The following is a 17,893-nucleotide window of genomic DNA, read 5'->3' on the forward strand; positions in this document are numbered from 1 at the left end:
CTTCAGAGTGAGCTAGAACAAGAAAGGCAACAGCATGAAGAAACACTTGCTGCCATGAAAGAAGAGGAGAAACTGAGAGTGGACAAAATGGCCCATGACTTAGAGATAAAATGGACTGAAAACCTTAGGTACATTCTTTACTCAGTAATGTAATCTTACCTATACAGACGTGCAGAAAATGGTTTTCTGTCATATGGCTTATATTGTCTCGTTGTTGAAGCTGTAGTAGCAGCATTTTTAATGAATTTTTCCCATGATTAATTGCAGAGAAATTGGAATTCTCTTTTTCTGCTTAAATATAGATTACTTTTTATTTCATTTCCTGGACTATAACATAGGAAGAGTACTCACCTGAAGTCAGAGGACTTATTGCTCTAGTACCTATTCTGCTGTTAATAATTTGATAAATAAATGATCTTGGATAAGTTACCAATTTACTTTATGGTCCTTAGCTATGAAATAATCACCTCTTATTCTGAGTTGGCTTTTGAGGAGGATTAATTAAATGCTTAGAAAACCTGCAAGCAACTATACTGCAGTTATTGAGAGGAATAATTCTCTTCACAAATTAAGTGCATTTGTTCTATTTTAGACAAGAGTGTTCTAAGCTTCGCGAAGAGTTAAGGCTTCAACATGAAGAGGATAAAAAGTCAGCGATGTCTCAACTTTTGCAGTTGAAAGAGCGAGAGAAAAATGCAGCCAGGGACTCATGGCAGAAAAAAGTAGAAGATCTCTTAAACCAGGTAATTAATAGTCTGTAGATTATGGAGGTTCATTTTCCTTGACATTCTCTAGCTACAGAAATATAAAACATTGTATGTTAATTCACTGTATTTTGTCATTTTTCATAGGGCAAACTTAATTTTTTAAATGTATAAAATCAAGGAGACATGAACTTATGAAACCGTGTGCTAAATAATTATGTTACATCTGCAGTCCTAAATACTGAGAAGCACTTACAGTTTTTTGGTTTAATATTTGAAATGAATGCATTAAAGATTTTAAATGGAAAACTTCTATTTTTTGAAAGTATAACATCTTTTTCCAAGCCACTAGATATCATTTGGGCAGTGGAAGGTAAAATTTATTAGATGTTATTCTGATTTCCTAAACTTACCAGAAGTGAGTAATTTACTTTCTCACCAACAGGAAGTTGCCTCTTATGCTTTAAAATGACATAAATGAAAGGTGGTTTTCTAAATCTATCTTCTTATGTCAGGCTTGTTATTTCCAGAACATTTATAACTATAATTAAAAGAATTTGCACATTTTCACTCATTTACACAACTTCTAAATTTATGAATTCTTAACAGTCTCCTGCAAAGCCAGTAATTAAATAGGACTGACTGCATGAGTCACCACTTGATAAGCAAGTGCAGAACTTGGACAAGAAGCAGCTCAGCAATTTAGTGCCAGAAATCCACTATTATCTTTCTATTGTGATCATGATGGATTTCAAAATAAACAGGGCAAGACTTTTGTTAGATTATTTATTACATAGGTACATACGTGCAGTGTCCTTCAAGAGTACTTTGAGCCTGCCAATTTGTGACTGGTATTTCATAATAACTTATAATGTTACTCTGGAAAGGGAGTATACCTACATGAATATTTATGAGCTTTTGTGAATAAATAAATCTGAAACCTTTGAAACAAAAATAGGAAAACAACAACTCTCATTAGAAGTTGGTCAGCATGTTAGCGTTGCTTATTAGTTACCTTCTGTATACTTACATTACATTTCTACTTCGGGATCTAGGACAAGTTTTACTGGGTAGAGTGGTACTACTCCTCTATGATGTTCTGTACTTTGGAAGATTTAATTTTATCATATAATTCAACTACATGATAAAAATGGAAAACATCCTTAAAAGTCCTCCTTGTTTTTCAATCAGGAAGTATTGACATAGATATTTTCTGGCTAGATTTGGCAATGTAAAGAGGGCCCACCACTTCTCCCACCTGTTTTCTATCAAATTATTTTATTCATTATTCATTTACTCTCCTTATATTAAATTGTCAGATTTCATCCATGCTTCTCTGATATTCTTTTCTTGTCTTGTCTTTTTTTTTTTTTTTTTTGATACCTAGTCTACATTGTTCATTCCCGAGAGGACATAATGCTTTGCATCTTGTTCGAGGTCTGTGCATCATAAAATACTTTATTACATGTGGCTCCAATTTTTACTAGCTTGATAGAAATAATTTTTTAATCAGTTTTCAAAGCAGATTAACCATAAATATCAAGATAACCAAGAATTAATTGCCTCCAAAGGTAAAACTGTTCTGTGCTGCTTCAGGCCATCAGGCCATTTCCAAAATTACAGTATCTTCCTTTCTCGCCACTTCTAAAATATGTAGGCCACACACATTACCGTAGATAAGCTGGAAAATAGCTGTTGCATCCAGGATTGTCTACCTGAGGAAAGTTAAGAAAACAACTAAACAAAGGATTTCACGTTAAAGTGAAAGTGGGTATTATGTTAGAGGTTTCACTCTTTGTAGACGTATGAGATGACAGCGGTTCTAGCAACCCAGCAATTTTTTAATGGAACTTTGTTTTGGAAAGAAGACCCTTCCTGGCCCTTTGGATCTTGTTCTCTTGATTCTTTCTGATAGTTTCCTAGAGGCTGTGCTCTGACACCTGCTCCACCACTTTCCACTTGCCTGACTCCTGCTCAGCCCAGCTCCTCAAACCTTCCACCCCCGACCCTGAGCTCTACAGCCACTCCACTCTATTCACCCAGCACAGCCTGCACCCCTCCGCACTTAGGGAAAACAGACGTGGCTTGGGGTTCGTGACATTAAGGAAGTAAGAGGAGAGAATAGAATGGGAAACAGCCAGGGCCTAGGCAGAAGCGTATGTTATGAAAGGTATGAGAAGATCTGCATTTTCATGTATTTTAATTATTTCTGAGTGAACTGAACACAAGTCTAACTTCTGTGCCTTAGTATATCATCCTACTTAGAGCAAAGAAGAATTTGTCTTTCACATGAATTTAAACTCTTGAGAGTTAAATTTGATTTAAACTAACCCTCATAGCCTACGTATCAGAAAAATGGGCATAGAAAAGCATAAGAATTTCACTTTTCTTTAATCAGATGTTTTTTACTTTATGAAAAGTTCCAAAAGCTATTATTTTCATTCTGTGCTCCAATCAGAGCCTTTTTTTTTTTTTTTTTTTTTTTGCTGTACGCGGGCCTCTTACTGCTGTGGCCTCTCCCGCTGCAGAGCACAGGCTCTGGACGCGCAGGCTCAGCAGCCATGGCTCACGGGCCCAGCTGCTCCGCGGCATGTGGTATCTTCCCGGACCGGGGCACGAACCCGTGTCCCCTGCATCGGCAGGCGGACCAATCAGAGCCTAATTTTATATCTTTTAGTTTTCTTTTAATAGTTCATTGTGTTCTTTTTTTCTATTCAATGATTACACTTTAGTGCAAAACTAATTATGCTTCCTGGGCTGATCAGAGCGTACATTTGAATTCCTTGAAAGTAAAAGAACTACATTGTTATTTTTCAACTCAGTCTAAAGCAAAGCGATTATATAGATTCCCCTGTGATCGTATTTTCTATTTGTGATCCTAAACTGTCATCATTTATTTCTTTATTTCACCTTTTTCAAGGCAGATTTAATTTTGGAACCAATATGACTTCATATTCTAATGCCCTCATTCAGATCAGTGGACTGAGAAATTTGAGAGACACACGGATCATTCAGGCATAAAATTATGGAATTTTGTAGTTCATGTGTGACTTTCCATTTTGAACTTTGCGGCCCCAAGGTCATTTAGCTGGTTTTAGTGATGTATATGACACAGTTTTTACTCTCCACATATTTACAGTGTAATAGGGGAAAGATTTGTATACAGATACCTACAGTAAAAGTCACTGTGTAGTAAGTGACTTTATAAGTGGTCTGGACAGTTCGTACTGTAGGAGCAATGGTGCAGCAGCTCTACCAGCTCACCAAGCTTGTCATGCACATACCTTCTCAGCTTCATATTCAGGGTCATCACGGTGGTGGCTTGCGGTCATCATGGTGGTGGCTTGCAGTCATCCATGGTGGGAGTGTTTACATCACAGATACAGCACATGCTACAGCTGAGGGCTTTGTTTTTCAGAGAGCTGTTAAACATTTACCAACATACTGCTGGGTAGGAGAAAAGAGTAGAGAAGGAGTAGTATAACCAGTGCGATTGGGAAAGAGTTCATTGAGGAGGTCAGCTTTAGTGTGACTCTTGAATAAGGTGAAGGATGAACACAAATATTTTTATTCATTTACCAAACATTTAATTGAATATACTCTTATTTCCCAGGCATTGTGAGAAATACAGAAAAATAAGAGGACAGTTGGGGAGAGAGATCATTGTGAAAAACTTTGACTTCTAGGCTTGGGAGTTCAAAGTTCACGCAATAAGCTGTGAGATTCTATCAAAGGTTTGTGGACAGAGGAATAACATGCTGAAATTTTTACGTTAGACAGCTTAATATGGCTGTGATGTTGAAGTGAGGATGAAATGGAGACATCTCGATATAAATCCCTAAGTTGAAGTGTCTGAAGCAGACCTCTTGAATGCGTGCCATGCACCCCTCTGCCATGCCAGCCTAAGGCAGCCCGCCCCTCCTTAGACCCCTGCCGTTCCTCACTGCTCAGCCTCCTCTTTCACACCAAACAGCCAGCCTGTCAGCACTTCCTGCTCTCTACCTTCAGAGTAAGTAAGCGCGGATCTGCCCGTGTCTCACCACTTCCTGCACTACCAGCCCAGGCCAAGCCATTTGCAGTTCTCTTCTGCACTGCACCTGGAACCTACATTTGGTCTCCCTGCTTCTCCTCTTACCTACCTACAAATTGCTTTCCAGCCGGCCAAAGTGGTGCTCTTAAAATTTTACGTTGGGGCTTCCCTGGTGGCGCAGTGGTTGGGAGTCCGCCTGCCGATGCAGGGGACACGGGTTCGTGCCCCGGTCTGGGAAGATCCCACATGCCGCCGAGCGGCTGGGCCCGTGAGCCATGGCCGCTGAGCCTGCGCGTTCGGAGCCTGTGCTCCGCAACGGGAGAGGCCACAACAGTGAGAGGCCCGCGTACCGCAAAAAAAAAAAAAAAAAAAAAAAATTAAGTTGGATGAAGTTATTCTTCTGCTTCAAATCCACCAGTGGCTTCGCGTCGCGTTTAGAACACACTCCACACTCTTATCATGGCCTGCAGTAGCCTCGTGATTCGGACCTTGTGATTTGGCCTCTGGCTGCATTGCCAGTGTCATCTTCTGCCACTTTCTCCCTTCCTTTTTTACAGTCATACTGGACTACTTGGAGTTTCTGGACCACACACACCAAGCTTAATCCATCTCAGGGCCTCTGCATCTGCCAGTCCCTCCAAACGGAATCCTCTTTCCCCAGATCTACATGGCTTGTTCCTCAATTTGTTCAATTCTCTGCTCAGATCTTAACTCCTCAAAAAGATCTTCCTTGACCACTTTAAATAGCACCCGCTGTCACTCTCTGTCTTCTTATTCTGCTTTGTGTTTCTTCAGAACATTTGTTACCACATAGCATCATATTGATTCCCTTCCCTATTAGAATGCAGTTCCATGAGAGCTGGATCTTTATCTGTACTGTTCACTGCTGCATCCCCGGCAGTTTAAACTGTGCCTGGCATGTAGTAAGCCCTCAGTAGTTGCTGAATAAGGAAAAACTGAGGCACGGCATCCAAAGAGGAAGTTGTCACATATATGAAGTACAAATAATTCTACCCAAATAGCACCTGAGTTAAGTTTATTTCACTGAGAATTACCAGAGAAACTGTAAAGGAACAAATCATATAATTTGATGGAATACTTTGGTAAAGGAGAAGGAAATGTTAAAACTGACCCAGGATTTGAAACCAGGATAACGAAAAGAAGACCATCGTCTGAGACAGGGAGGTCACGACAAACCACTTCACTGAAGGGGGCTGAGGTGGTGAGTGTGGTTTTAGACGCATTGATTCTACAATCCCAGGGTATTTTGGCATTTGTCACACTCAGTAGGAAAGAACAATGACATGAATAAGAAACAGAGCATTAAAATCAATGCTCTTGATCAAGAGTGACTGAAAAGCCAGTTTCTTAAGGCTGTTGCAGACCACTTTCTGCATTTTAGTGCTGTCTAAAATGGTAGTGACAGGCCACCTGTGACTGTGCAGCACTTGAAATGAACTTCATCCAATTTCAGATGTCAGTGTAAAATTTATACCGGGTTTCAAAATTTTAGTATAAAAAGAGAATATGGAATGTCTCACTAGTACTTTTTATATAATTTCATGTTGAGATGCTAGTGTTTGGGATATATTGGGTTACATATATGCCTAAAAATAATTTTACTTTCTTTTTAATATGGCTACTAAAAAGTTAAAATTACATATGTGGCTCTGAATTATAATTCTATTAGCACTGGACTAGACTATTTAGAACGCAAAATTTTGAGTAAATTTGGCACTATAAGCTCAGGACTCATTCTGCTGGCTCTCTCTCTTAACTCTTTAAGAAGTTTTATGTTAGGAAGAAAGGAATTCTCTCTCTTTAGAAATCATATTTCTGTCTATTGAAAAAAGATTATATTTTCATCAGTTTTATGCCCATTTTAAATGAGTAACAGTACTATCTTTTAATGGAAGAAGAGCTGCAAGCAGATTCTGAGGTAGAAGGAATAGAAAAGGACTTGGAATAATCATCTCTTCTCAGCTAATTCGAACCATGACCTTGACAGAAGCCCTAAGCAGTGCCAGGAGATCAGTGAAGCTGACCCTGAAGGTTCAGAATCCTCTCCCAAGAAATTAGGAGGGCAGGAACTATGTAAAAGAAGCATCAGAGATCCAGCCTGAACCCTGGGAAAAGAGAGAACTTGGGTAAGGAAGAGGGAAGTCAAAGGAAGAAGAAGCAGGAAGACGAAGGGAAATACCATGGAGAAAAGAGAAAAGCCAGCTGGAACAGAGAGTGGGAATAGCAGGCATGGCTCAGTTTTGCTTTCTCAGAAAATGTGGAATGGAATTAAGGTCTACCAAAAACCAACCAACATCCATTATACGTCATTCTTCCTACTTCAGTTCCTGGATTCAAAGTTAATTTGCAATGTTTTCCTTAGTAAATATGGAAGTTTAAAATTTTTCTTCAGTCAAAAAAATTAATGACATTCTTACTTCAACTATGTTATATCCTCTTTTATCAGACCTATGTTATTTTTCTGCTTTTTTTCTTCTAAAATAAATAGTACTAAATTGCTTTCTGAATTAATTTGCAAATCTAAAAATATTTAATTTTCTTTTCCCTGCCCAAAACTCCCTTTTGCAAATTTAAGTCTATCCAGTTTTTATATTGACATCTTTAGGAGAAGAGAGTGAAGAGATGAAACTATGATATCTATACCTAACTTTAAAAGAGATGTTAAAATACTGGGTAGTTTTAATGTGTACTGAGTGTGTGTGTGTGTGTGTGTGTGTGTGTGTGTGTGTGTGTGTGTATCTGTTCTGCAAAATACTATAGTAGGACTGTGATGAAATGCAGAACAGTTTGTGCCTTCGGGGTACTAGGGCCCAGAACACACCTGAGAAATACTTAAAAACTTCTAGGTGGCATTGTAGTAATAAATCAATGTAATCTATCTCTATTTCCTATGGCAAGATACTAAAAAGAATTAAAATATTTTGGATATGAAGGCGTTTAATGGATGTATGATTATAAAGTTATTTAAAGACGTAGTCTCTGAGAAGTGTTAAGATTACCTAACATATTAGCTTTTCTCTACCTTAATTTCATTTAAAAGCCAGTTATTACTAATTTAGTTAAAACATTAAACAGTTGTTCATGACTTTTTCTTCTATTTTTTGCTTCAGGAGAATTATTAAAGTTGTGATTCCTACTTCTAATCTTAGGTTTATTGGTTGCTTTTCTCTAGATATTAGTATATTTGAAATTAATATTAGAAAAAGCTTTACATAATTTAAGAAATTACAGTATTGTATATTAAATATTTAATTTTGGAACATTTTATTAAGATCTAACATATTTTACTTGAATTGCAACATAAGATTAGTGTAGATATTGCTTCAAGGAATTTGGAAATTTAACAAATGACATTTCTTTTGTTAGTAATGAAAATTTTATTCTATATATTGGCATTTGATGACATTTTGACATATGTCAAAAATTCAGTGCTTCTGATATGCCATGCACTGTGTCAGACCAGTGATGGGGTTGTAATGATCTCTGCCTTCTCACTGCTTATAATCTAGAAAAGAAGGCAAATAGAAATAACAGTGTGACACATTAATTCATTACAACCATGGGACACAAGTGTATGTACCATGAGGACCTACCATAGTCTGGGAACTTGGGGAAGCCTTCTCTGAGTGGGGGATCCTTTACCTGAGACCTGAAAGAGAAGCAATAGTCAGGCCAAGAGGGGAAGGAGAACAGCAATCTGGGGAGAGGGGGAAGTACGTGCAGAGGCCCTCAGCCTGCCCCCAAATACCTTTGTTTTGGGGAATAGAGAGCTAGGAAGGGGGTAGAGGTAGGCAGGGTCGGATCTTGTTTGCCTTGTTGAGACTTTAAAGGGCAATGAGGAGCTACTGAAAGGTTTTAATCAGGAGCGTGACGCATTCAAATATTGAAATTTCAAAACTGTGACTGCAGTATGGAGAACAAAATAGAGCAGGGCAAGATAGGTGCCATTCAGTGTATGTTGCTTCCCTCTTGGCAGTCTGATCAGATTAATATTTTCTGAACAAATATTTACTATACTCATTAGTTCATTTCTCTAAAGGGCTACATTTCTAAGTCTTACATTCTGTTGGCTTTTGTCAACAGGATTTATGCAAGATATACATATTTTTTCTAAATAATTTCTTTTTCGTTATCTAGAAGTTTCTCATTACTGCTTATGTTACTGTGGGGAAGGGGAAAAGGTAGAGAGTAGTAAGAACTAACTCAATAATAAAAGTCCATGTCATTCATTTAGTTTTTTAGTAAACATTTATTGACCACTTACTCTTTGCCAGGTACCAAGTCTGGCATTTTGGATACAAAATATGAACAAGGCAGGGTCCTCTAAAAGCTTGTAATTCAGTGGATTTCAATAGTTATATACCAGTATGTTTGCAAACTACAAACATGTAAAAATCCTTGTGCTATTTTCTAAATGAATAAACTGAGGTTTAAAACAATGAGATTACTCCTAAGAGCATAGTTTCTTAGGTACAAAGCTGTAAATTTCTAATTAAGTGCAGCAATTTTTAGTTATTTTCAGTTTTCTTCCTCACTTAGCTGAAAGTCTTATTATATTCGTCCTTCAAGACTAGAAATGCTGAAACACATTAGTAAGCCTTCTATGCTGAAGTATCCAAGTGCTCTCAGTGAGCTGAAGAGGACCTCTTGAGGCCCTTTTCACTCATCTCAAAAACTAACAAGTAGCTTAAGATGCTTTAAAACAAATTGACTATTATATAGGGCATTGATTTTTATTAGCACGGATCTTGCTTATATAGAATATTGCCAAATAATATTTTTGCATACAGATTTTTAGTACATCCGATATTCTTTCAAGCAAACATTTACTTGGGGGATCTCATCCAGTTTTGTGGTTTAAACACCATCTGTATGTCAGTGACTTCCAAAGTTAAATCTCCAGCCTTGATATCGTCACCTAAATTCAGTCACTTGGTTGTCTAATAGGCATCTCAGGCTCAGCATGTCTGACTCAAAAGTATTGATTCTCAATCTCCATCCCATCATCTTTGCTTCTTGGCACTGCTTTTTGCTCAAAGGATGAGGAGTCGTCCTTGCTTTCCCTCTTTTCTTTATCTCATGTAAATGTCAATCCTGTTTATTCCACCTCCCAGCGCCACCTGCTTCCACCTGCCTTAGAAAACACTAGTCCAAGACACCATATAACAGCCTTCTATCTAGCCTCCCCAATTTCACTTTTTTCCACAAACTTGAAGTAATCTTTTATGATGTAAATCGAATCATGCCATTTTAAATGTCACGTTTTTCAAAAGATCTTTTCTTACCATCAACCCAGTATCACCTCTAGTCGTTTCCTGTCACATCAACCTTTTTTTGTCATAATATTTACCATGAACTTTTTCTTATTTTTTGTGTATGTTTGTTTTACTATCTTATTCAGTTCTCTATATCACTCTGTACTTCCTGGAATATAATAGTACTCTAATAAAAAATTTTTAAACAAAAGAATAAATCTTACTTCGTTTATGTACTCATCAATAAGGGTACTGTGACCCAGCACCACTGTTGTGCCTTTTCTAATTGCTGTTGCCAGGTCTATGGTGTAAGTCACCCCAGGGCACAGCTTAGCGACCATGCCTTTGGTTTGGATATTTCCATGGCCTGCCAACAGTATGTTGACAGAGTTAGTGACCATATGAGTTTAGATTCCAAATGTTCAAATATACTCTCAAATAAAATCTAAAATCTAGCATTCCTACAGAAGAACCTCTGATCTTTCATATTGGTCTAATTCATCAGTTAGTTCAGGAATCCTAAATAACATATATTTTTGTCTGATGATACCTTAAAGAGTGAAAAAATCTACTTCATAAGTAAATGGCGTACATTTTACATTAACTTCTAATGCTGGAGCATCAATTCAGAGAATACAGAGGTAAAAAACTACAACTAAAACTCCCTCAGATTTTCATAAGTTTTGTGAGGTCTGGAGAAGTTGTGTCTCATTAGTATATAAAGCATATTATGAGTATGAGAACGCATAAAGAAAAAAAAATAAAATTAACAAACTAATTTATTTAAAAGTATGAGCGTTTAAGAAGTTATGGTGTAATCAAATAGAAAGTTAATCATTTTTCTCAGCTTATTTTTTCAACTCTGTGAACTATATCCTAAACTATATTTTGTATTAGTCTTAATTTATTGGTAAAAAATTGTTTACCAAATAAAAGCTAGCTTTAGTTTATGACACACCAAGGGATATTCACATTATGAGGAAAAAAAGAAAATTATGTGTTGTCTGAAAATTTGATTAGTGTCCAAAGTAAAAACCATTTTATAGGAACTTTTCTAGTTATATTAATAATATAAATTTAAAATACTATTTTGTATCCTTGGAAGGCACAAAAGTGAGGCAATTGAAAATGAAATCACATTTTCCCCACATTTGGGGGAGGGAGAGTGTGTGTTTTTCCAATGGTTTGTCACTCAGAATTCCAGTGAACTTCTTAAAAATGAACCTAGATCATACATAATTTTACCAAATATATCCTAGAGAATAGGGTTGAAAAGATATGAAGGCATCTCTTCTTCCTTTCCCCTGAGTATAAAACCTGATTATTATCAAATCTTTACATTTTCAATGATTATCCATATTTATTTCTGGCCCCCAAATTATGTAGTCAATCAAGTTAGTGTTTCAGTTCTCATCTGCTCATTTCTCATAAGAGAAATCCTTCTAAAACCTACTCCAATGCTGAGTGAAATGCTTTGAAGCATTATATTGCAGATTTCTGGGAGGCATTTAGAACAGTAATATTCCTTCTAGGTGCTTCAGTAACCATTATCTTTTAAACTGACCTCTGGTTTACTTGTACTAGCCTTTGGTCTCTTGCATAGGTAAGTCTGCCAGCCCACAAGCATCAGACACTGTTCTAAGCGACTATAAATAATTTAGACTCTATGCTGTAAATTTCTTTTCGTCTGATTTCTTTTTCAGAACTGTTTTCAACTTATTTTTTTCTTGAGCATATTGTAATTAATGTTCTGTATGTTACTCTCCCTTTTTATTCTTCTTTCTTTCACTTAGTTGATTTCTGAATGTTTCCCTTTATTCCTGTGATCTTTTTCATAGAGGCACTCTCTGGGTGAAGCTTTGCATAAATCTATCAACAATGTAAGTGAGCGGCACTTACAATTTGTACATAAGGGCATGTTGCACTTTTGGTTTTGCATAAACATCATGACCGCTTTAAAGCTTTAACTTATGATTTTAAAAAATACACTTTTTGGCATTCGGTAAGATATGTTTTGTATATGGGTAACAAAAGCTTCTAACTTTCAGGCATGCATCTGTGTATGTGCATACATCTACCACATTGTATTGATAAGCATGTATTTTATTTTAAAGCCAAGCAAGATTTTACCTCTCACACGTAAACTTCATTATTTTAATGTTTACTTTGAAAGATATAGTAATATTTTTGAAAAACTATTAAGTTGTTGCCTCTCATAAAAATGGAAATAAATGTATTTCTTCTTTTGTTAAACTAGTTTATTTTTTGAAAAAGTAGCATCAATTGACTTCTTAGATAGAGTGTTAGATAGTTGTGCAGGTTCATAGATTTAGAACATATTTTACATTTTAAAATTACTAAAAGATTTAAAGCAAATGGAGTAAATCCCTTTCCTAAGAATTGGCAAAGCTATTCTTCTACTTATGTACACTAAAATGTGCAGAAATTAAGCTTCAAAGTTATATTCCATTTAAACACATTAAAATTTTTTTTCTTTACACGTGAAGAGAGAAAATGAGATTTATTTTCACATCAAACCCGTACCCAACTTGTTTTTTTAAAATAAGTTAACAGAGAGCTAAGTAAGCATCTTTGAATATTTTTCTTGCTATCCTAGGGCAGAGGTCAGCCAGCCTCTTCTGCCAAGGGCCAGACGGTAAATATTTCTGGCTCTGTGGGTCATGCAGCTTCTGTGGCAGCTACGGGATTCTGCTACTGTGTGAAAGCAGCCATAGGCAATATGTGAATGAATCCGTTAATCTACAGAAACAGACTGTAATGTGCCAATTCCTGACCTAGAGGAACCAGGTCTTGAGTCTAGAGATAGCCTGTGAAATTTTGATAACTTCAAAACTTATGTTCTCATACCTTTCTAATTTCTTTCTACTGTGCAAGAAAAATTTTATCTACTCTTTAGATTCAACTTTACTGTCTATGTAAAAATTAGAAATACATGAATACATTTAAAGCCAGCTTCTTTAATATATTTTAAAGTAAGCAATAAAGATATTTATCTCAATGTTGGTGAAATAAGGCTACATTTAGAAATTTTTTTAAACAGTCACATAGAACATAGTAAGAATTTGGGCATGATTGCTATATTAATCCAGACTTTTTGACATATGTGCTAATTGGGATAGAAATACAAACCCAAATAAGATATGAGTATTGTCAAAAATTAGTTGAATTGTAATTCAGAATACTTGCAACGACATAGTCACTTCTTCCTAAATAGTTATAAATGAAAAGGTGTTCATTAAAATAAAAACCGCCTTACTGAAGTTGAATCTATTAGTAATTGAAATGAGAATGCGTTGACTCATCTCCTACAAAATAAGTAAAAGGGGTTTGTAACACACTGACATCCCCATTCATTAATTCTCTTTTGTAACATCGTAGTCATTGAGGATGAACTCATCACTCAGTCATCAACCGAACAAGATGTGACCTTGTCAGTGTCATTCAGCAGGGTGAGATCTACCCACCCGCTCCACACACCGTCCTCAGCCAGCCTTCCATGGAAGAAGTTTCCCACTATATGCTGTCTTGTTCTAAACAAGTGATTGTTGATTCCTCTGTTCTTTATAAAAGCTTTATAATTTTTTTCAACTAAGAATGAGAGGATAATTAGAAACATATTCCAGAAATATCTTGAGGACATTAATTAGGCATTACTGTGGTTCTTAATCAACTCAGTTTATAGGTCTTAGAAAATACCAAAAAAATTATGAACAATTCAGAATTTTTCAGGATGGTCATAATTCCAGAAGCTTAAGTTTACTTTTCTTAGCTAGACTCTCCAAAAATAGCAAATTAGAGGTTAAAAAAGGAAAAAGCATAGAAAGAATTAAAATATTCAGACACCTTCAAACATTTTACATGAGCATTTATGTAAGTTGTTGACGTAGTAAATTAGCCTTACTGTCCTCTACTAAGCCTGTGGTAGCAGTTTTTAATATTGCTTCATATATTTGAAAGTATTGCACTGAATATTAATATCACGTGGTTTAGACTTTCTAGTAATTTGTGTTGGCCTTTCTTGTCAAAATTAATAAGTGTTCTGGCTCAACACAACTCCATACCTATAACTTACTGAAAAGCGAAATTATATTTACACATCCTATTTTTCAAATTGCTTTTTCTTACAAATTTTCTTGTTTTCACAAAAATGAATGAACCCTCTCACACAAAACCTCTACCCTAAAAAGCAAATCATTTTTGAAAAATCATGATTTATGGAACAGCCTTCTTCAAAAACACACAGAAGCACAAGATAAACAGTTCGCCAATATCTTGATAAATTGATCAAAACTACAGGAAGAAAAAACCATAGGTAATACTACTTGAGGAGAATATTTTGTTTTCCTCCTTGATCTCATAAAATGAACGGAGAACAGAGGACAAGTAAAAGGCCAGGGCTTCAAAGACTTCTCTAGACATTGCTTTAAGATTATCATTAGAGAACCAGCCAGAGTCTTTCATTTTATGAATTCTGGGGCAGTGGTTCTTGACTGTGACTGTGCGTTAAAGTCATCTATGAAACTAAAAGAGAGTTATGTACAGCTTTCTGATAGACTCATATGTGTGTGCATTTAGACCATTTGTGGTTTTTTGCGGGGGGGGGGGTTTGGTGCAGTGTTTATAATAGCAAAACCAGATGAGATGATCTGAATTTCCATCAGTAAGAATTAAAGTAATTATAGTGTATTTATACTTTGGAATGATGTCTATTAGGATACATTTGGCTATAAGCAGCAGAATACCCAGGTGACAGTGGCTCAAGCTGTCAAGATAATTAAGTGCTCAGGTACTTTCTGTACTTCTGCTTTGCCATGCTCAATGTGTTAACTTTTGGACCTCAAGTTTGTCATGTCATAGTTGCAACATGGCTGCTACAGCTCCAGCTGTCATGTTCTTGAACAACTGTGCTAATGCAAGAGACTCTCCTTAAGCATTTTTTACTTTTATCAGGAAATAAAGTCTTTCCCCTCCCCCCCCCAAGTTCCCCACATACTTCCTTTGAGCTTATTAACTAAAACAGAGTGATATGACCTTAGAGTTAGATTACCGTGACTTTCTTATCCCAGTCACAATTCACTCCTTGGTGCTGGGAGAGGGGCGTACCACCTTGAAGATAGGGATTTCCATTTAGTCCGTGAACAAACTCAAGAGTTCAGCTAACTGGGAAGAAAGGAAAAGGGGGAGATGGGCACTTGGGGAGGCAAGAAACAGTGCCTGCCATTCGCATTATATGTAGTCATTGGAAAGAATGGGGCATGCCTACATGTCATGGGTTATGTACCCTAGAAGTGTCACCGTGCAAGGAAAAACAAACCTCTAAAACCAAACTTGTTGGCCTCCCTAATGGAGAAATCATTGACCGTCATTGAGTAAATCCATGAGTATACGCATCTTGAAGGGAGCTACATAGACTTGAGTGTTTGAAAAGCCACTCCATCACATAGCAACACCTGCAGGTCTGGACACCCTCCCTCATGGTTTCACAAATGAAGTAGTGTTTCTTTCTCTGTGTAAGACATAGGGAATGTCTGTCCCAATCAGCAGCCCCATGGGTCTCTGTTCCAGCTACCTTGGACATTAAGCACTGGTCTCTTGAGGTGTGCCCTGGGGACCCCAAGTAACTTTTGTGTGTAAGACATAGCCAATATTTTGTCATGTCATGGCAGCTGTACTCTCTACATGGTGGAAAGCATCCACCCGTTTACACACAATGTAGTAAAAAAAAAAAAAAGCAAAACAGGAAATTATATCAAAAGAGAAATAAGTCGTAAGAGTCTGGGGAGATAACAAAGTGGTAAAACTGGTTACCCTTAGGGATTGGAATTTGGCAAGGAAAAGGGAAGGAAGGAGACTTTCACTTTCATTTTATAAACTACTTTATTTAAAAAAATTATTTTTCACAATGAACACTTATTACTTAGTTAGGAATAAAAATATATTAGGTAGCCTGGGCTCAATTCCAGACCTATTTAATCAGAATATCCAGGGATCAGGGCCTGGGCAAGTACATTTATTAACATCTACAGAGATAATTCTGATATACAGCCAGGTTTGAGAACCACAGATTACATTTACTATCTCAAGAAATGCTTTGTTTCGAGGATAAACTATTTGTATACTTTCTGTATTCTTTCATTTCTGTAATAAGAGTGATTTTTTTTAAAGGGGGGAAAAAAACCCAACAGTGCATGAGAAATGTAGGATGTACATAATTAATGACATATCTCATGTTGACATCCTATCATATCCACTACCTCAGATTTGATGTTTCAGTTTCTATTTTGAGGGATTTCTGCAGGCACCGTTGTAGAGGTACAGAATCTTTGTGAAACTGCCTTGTAGGAAGTAGGTAAAGCTTTCCCTTCTTCAGAAAAATGTATCCATATGTTTTTAGTTTTGTCTTTTTGAAATTTTTACAACACTTTATTTTCAAAAAAATAGTATTTTAAATGGTAGAGATCAGAAGGTAGCAATCACTATCAGCAAAGTTTGGCTTTTAAAATTGTTTGAAAGTATCTGATACCTCCTTGATCAGTAGAATATATTATATAATTCATATCTAAACTGCTGTGGTTAGAATTTTTTAATTAGGATTAAAATTTTTACTGAAATAAATATTCTCTTTGGTTTATTTAAGATCAGCAAAATAAAAAGCCTTAAGATTTAAAATTATAACAAATGTGTAGAAACTAGTACCATATGCTTCATAATTTGAAAATATAATTTGAAGTAACTACTTCTTCTCATTTATTCAACACATGCCTTTCTATAATACTGTAATAAAAGTATTGATCAAGGTTACCAAAAGTATTTAATGCAAAATCTACCGTTCTCTTTTATTTTGAATTAATGAAATTTTATATTATTTGTATTTCCATAGACTAAACTCTGCTGTTTTAAGTTATAGCTATAAAACATTAGTTCATTTTATGTTGCTTTGCTCATTTCTGTCTTTAAAGTGCCATGTAATTTTCATGCTGAATAAAGGCTGACAATATGATGCAATCTACTAATTTATTAATTTGTAAAAAGAACAAAATAAGTAAGTTTTGATGCTGCATTGCATGATAAAGGCTTCCTGCTTTTATAATTCATGTTACTGTCTTGAGCATGAATCCAAAGATTTTTAGATAGCCTTAATATTATTTTGGTGTGCTTTCAAAATTAAGAATATAAAATATATAAACTAAGTATACTTGAACACTAAATTGCATGATAATGTCTTTTTGCATATACTTTATGTTTTCTTGAGTATAGATAATAAAGATTAATCATATATCCTAAAATGAAAAATATTACTTTGGAGTTCTTTCAAGGTAAAGTATATTATGATATAAAATATTTAAGTGTATTTTATTTAAGCTTGAGAGGTTGGAAAGTGTGCTTAGATTTTAAATGTATAACTGTTATATTACTGTGGTACTTCATAATATGTTATAATTCTTGATAAATTTCATCCTTAAATGGTTCAAGTGTTAGTCAAATTAACATGTGGGAGCTCTTTTTGACACAGTGAACTTTTGAAGTAGGTATTTCAGAAAATAAGCTACACTGCTGTGAACTGATTGGCTTCTTATTAACCTGAGTGCACACTTCATTGGAGGACAGAATCCAGGGCCACTGCTAGCCCATATAGTGCCTGTGTACACATCAGAAAATCATGCCCGTTTTCTTTGAGTGGAGACAGATGCGTACCAGGCCGGATGGCCTGGTGAGCAGTTCATTCACTGGGTAGATTAGTCCTCACGTGGCCAGTGGCCAGATAACAGCTTTGACAATATGAGTCATTATTCTACATGTAACAGTAGTCTTTTCCTAATGTTCTCATATGTGTTCTAACAAGTTGTCACCAGAGACAAGGT

At 36.0% G+C, this 17,893-nt stretch overlaps 1 protein-coding gene across 5 annotated transcripts in view; it reads left to right on the top strand.

The window, feature by feature from the left end:
- FAM184A (family with sequence similarity 184 member A) overlaps positions 1-17,893 on the top strand; it is a 120,409-nt gene that overhangs the window by 78,815 nt on the left and 23,701 nt on the right. For 3 of the 5 annotated variants that reach the window (XM_049695500.1, XM_049695501.1, XM_049695499.1), the window contains exons 8-10: positions 7-128; positions 593-743; positions 11,849-11,890. In XM_049695500.1, coding sequence (XP_049551457.1) covers positions 7-128; positions 593-743; positions 11,849-11,890 — 315 coding nt within the window. The remainder of the gene's footprint in view (positions 1-6; positions 129-592; positions 744-11,848; positions 11,891-17,893) is intronic. The other 2 variants (XM_004263875.4, XM_033408145.2) reach the window with 1 other exon arrangement.

The sequence above is a fragment of the Orcinus orca genome, chromosome 12 (genome assembly GCF_937001465.1).
Source record: "Orcinus orca chromosome 12, mOrcOrc1.1, whole genome shotgun sequence".
In the NCBI taxonomy this organism is placed as follows: domain Eukaryota; kingdom Metazoa; phylum Chordata; class Mammalia; order Artiodactyla; family Delphinidae; genus Orcinus; species Orcinus orca.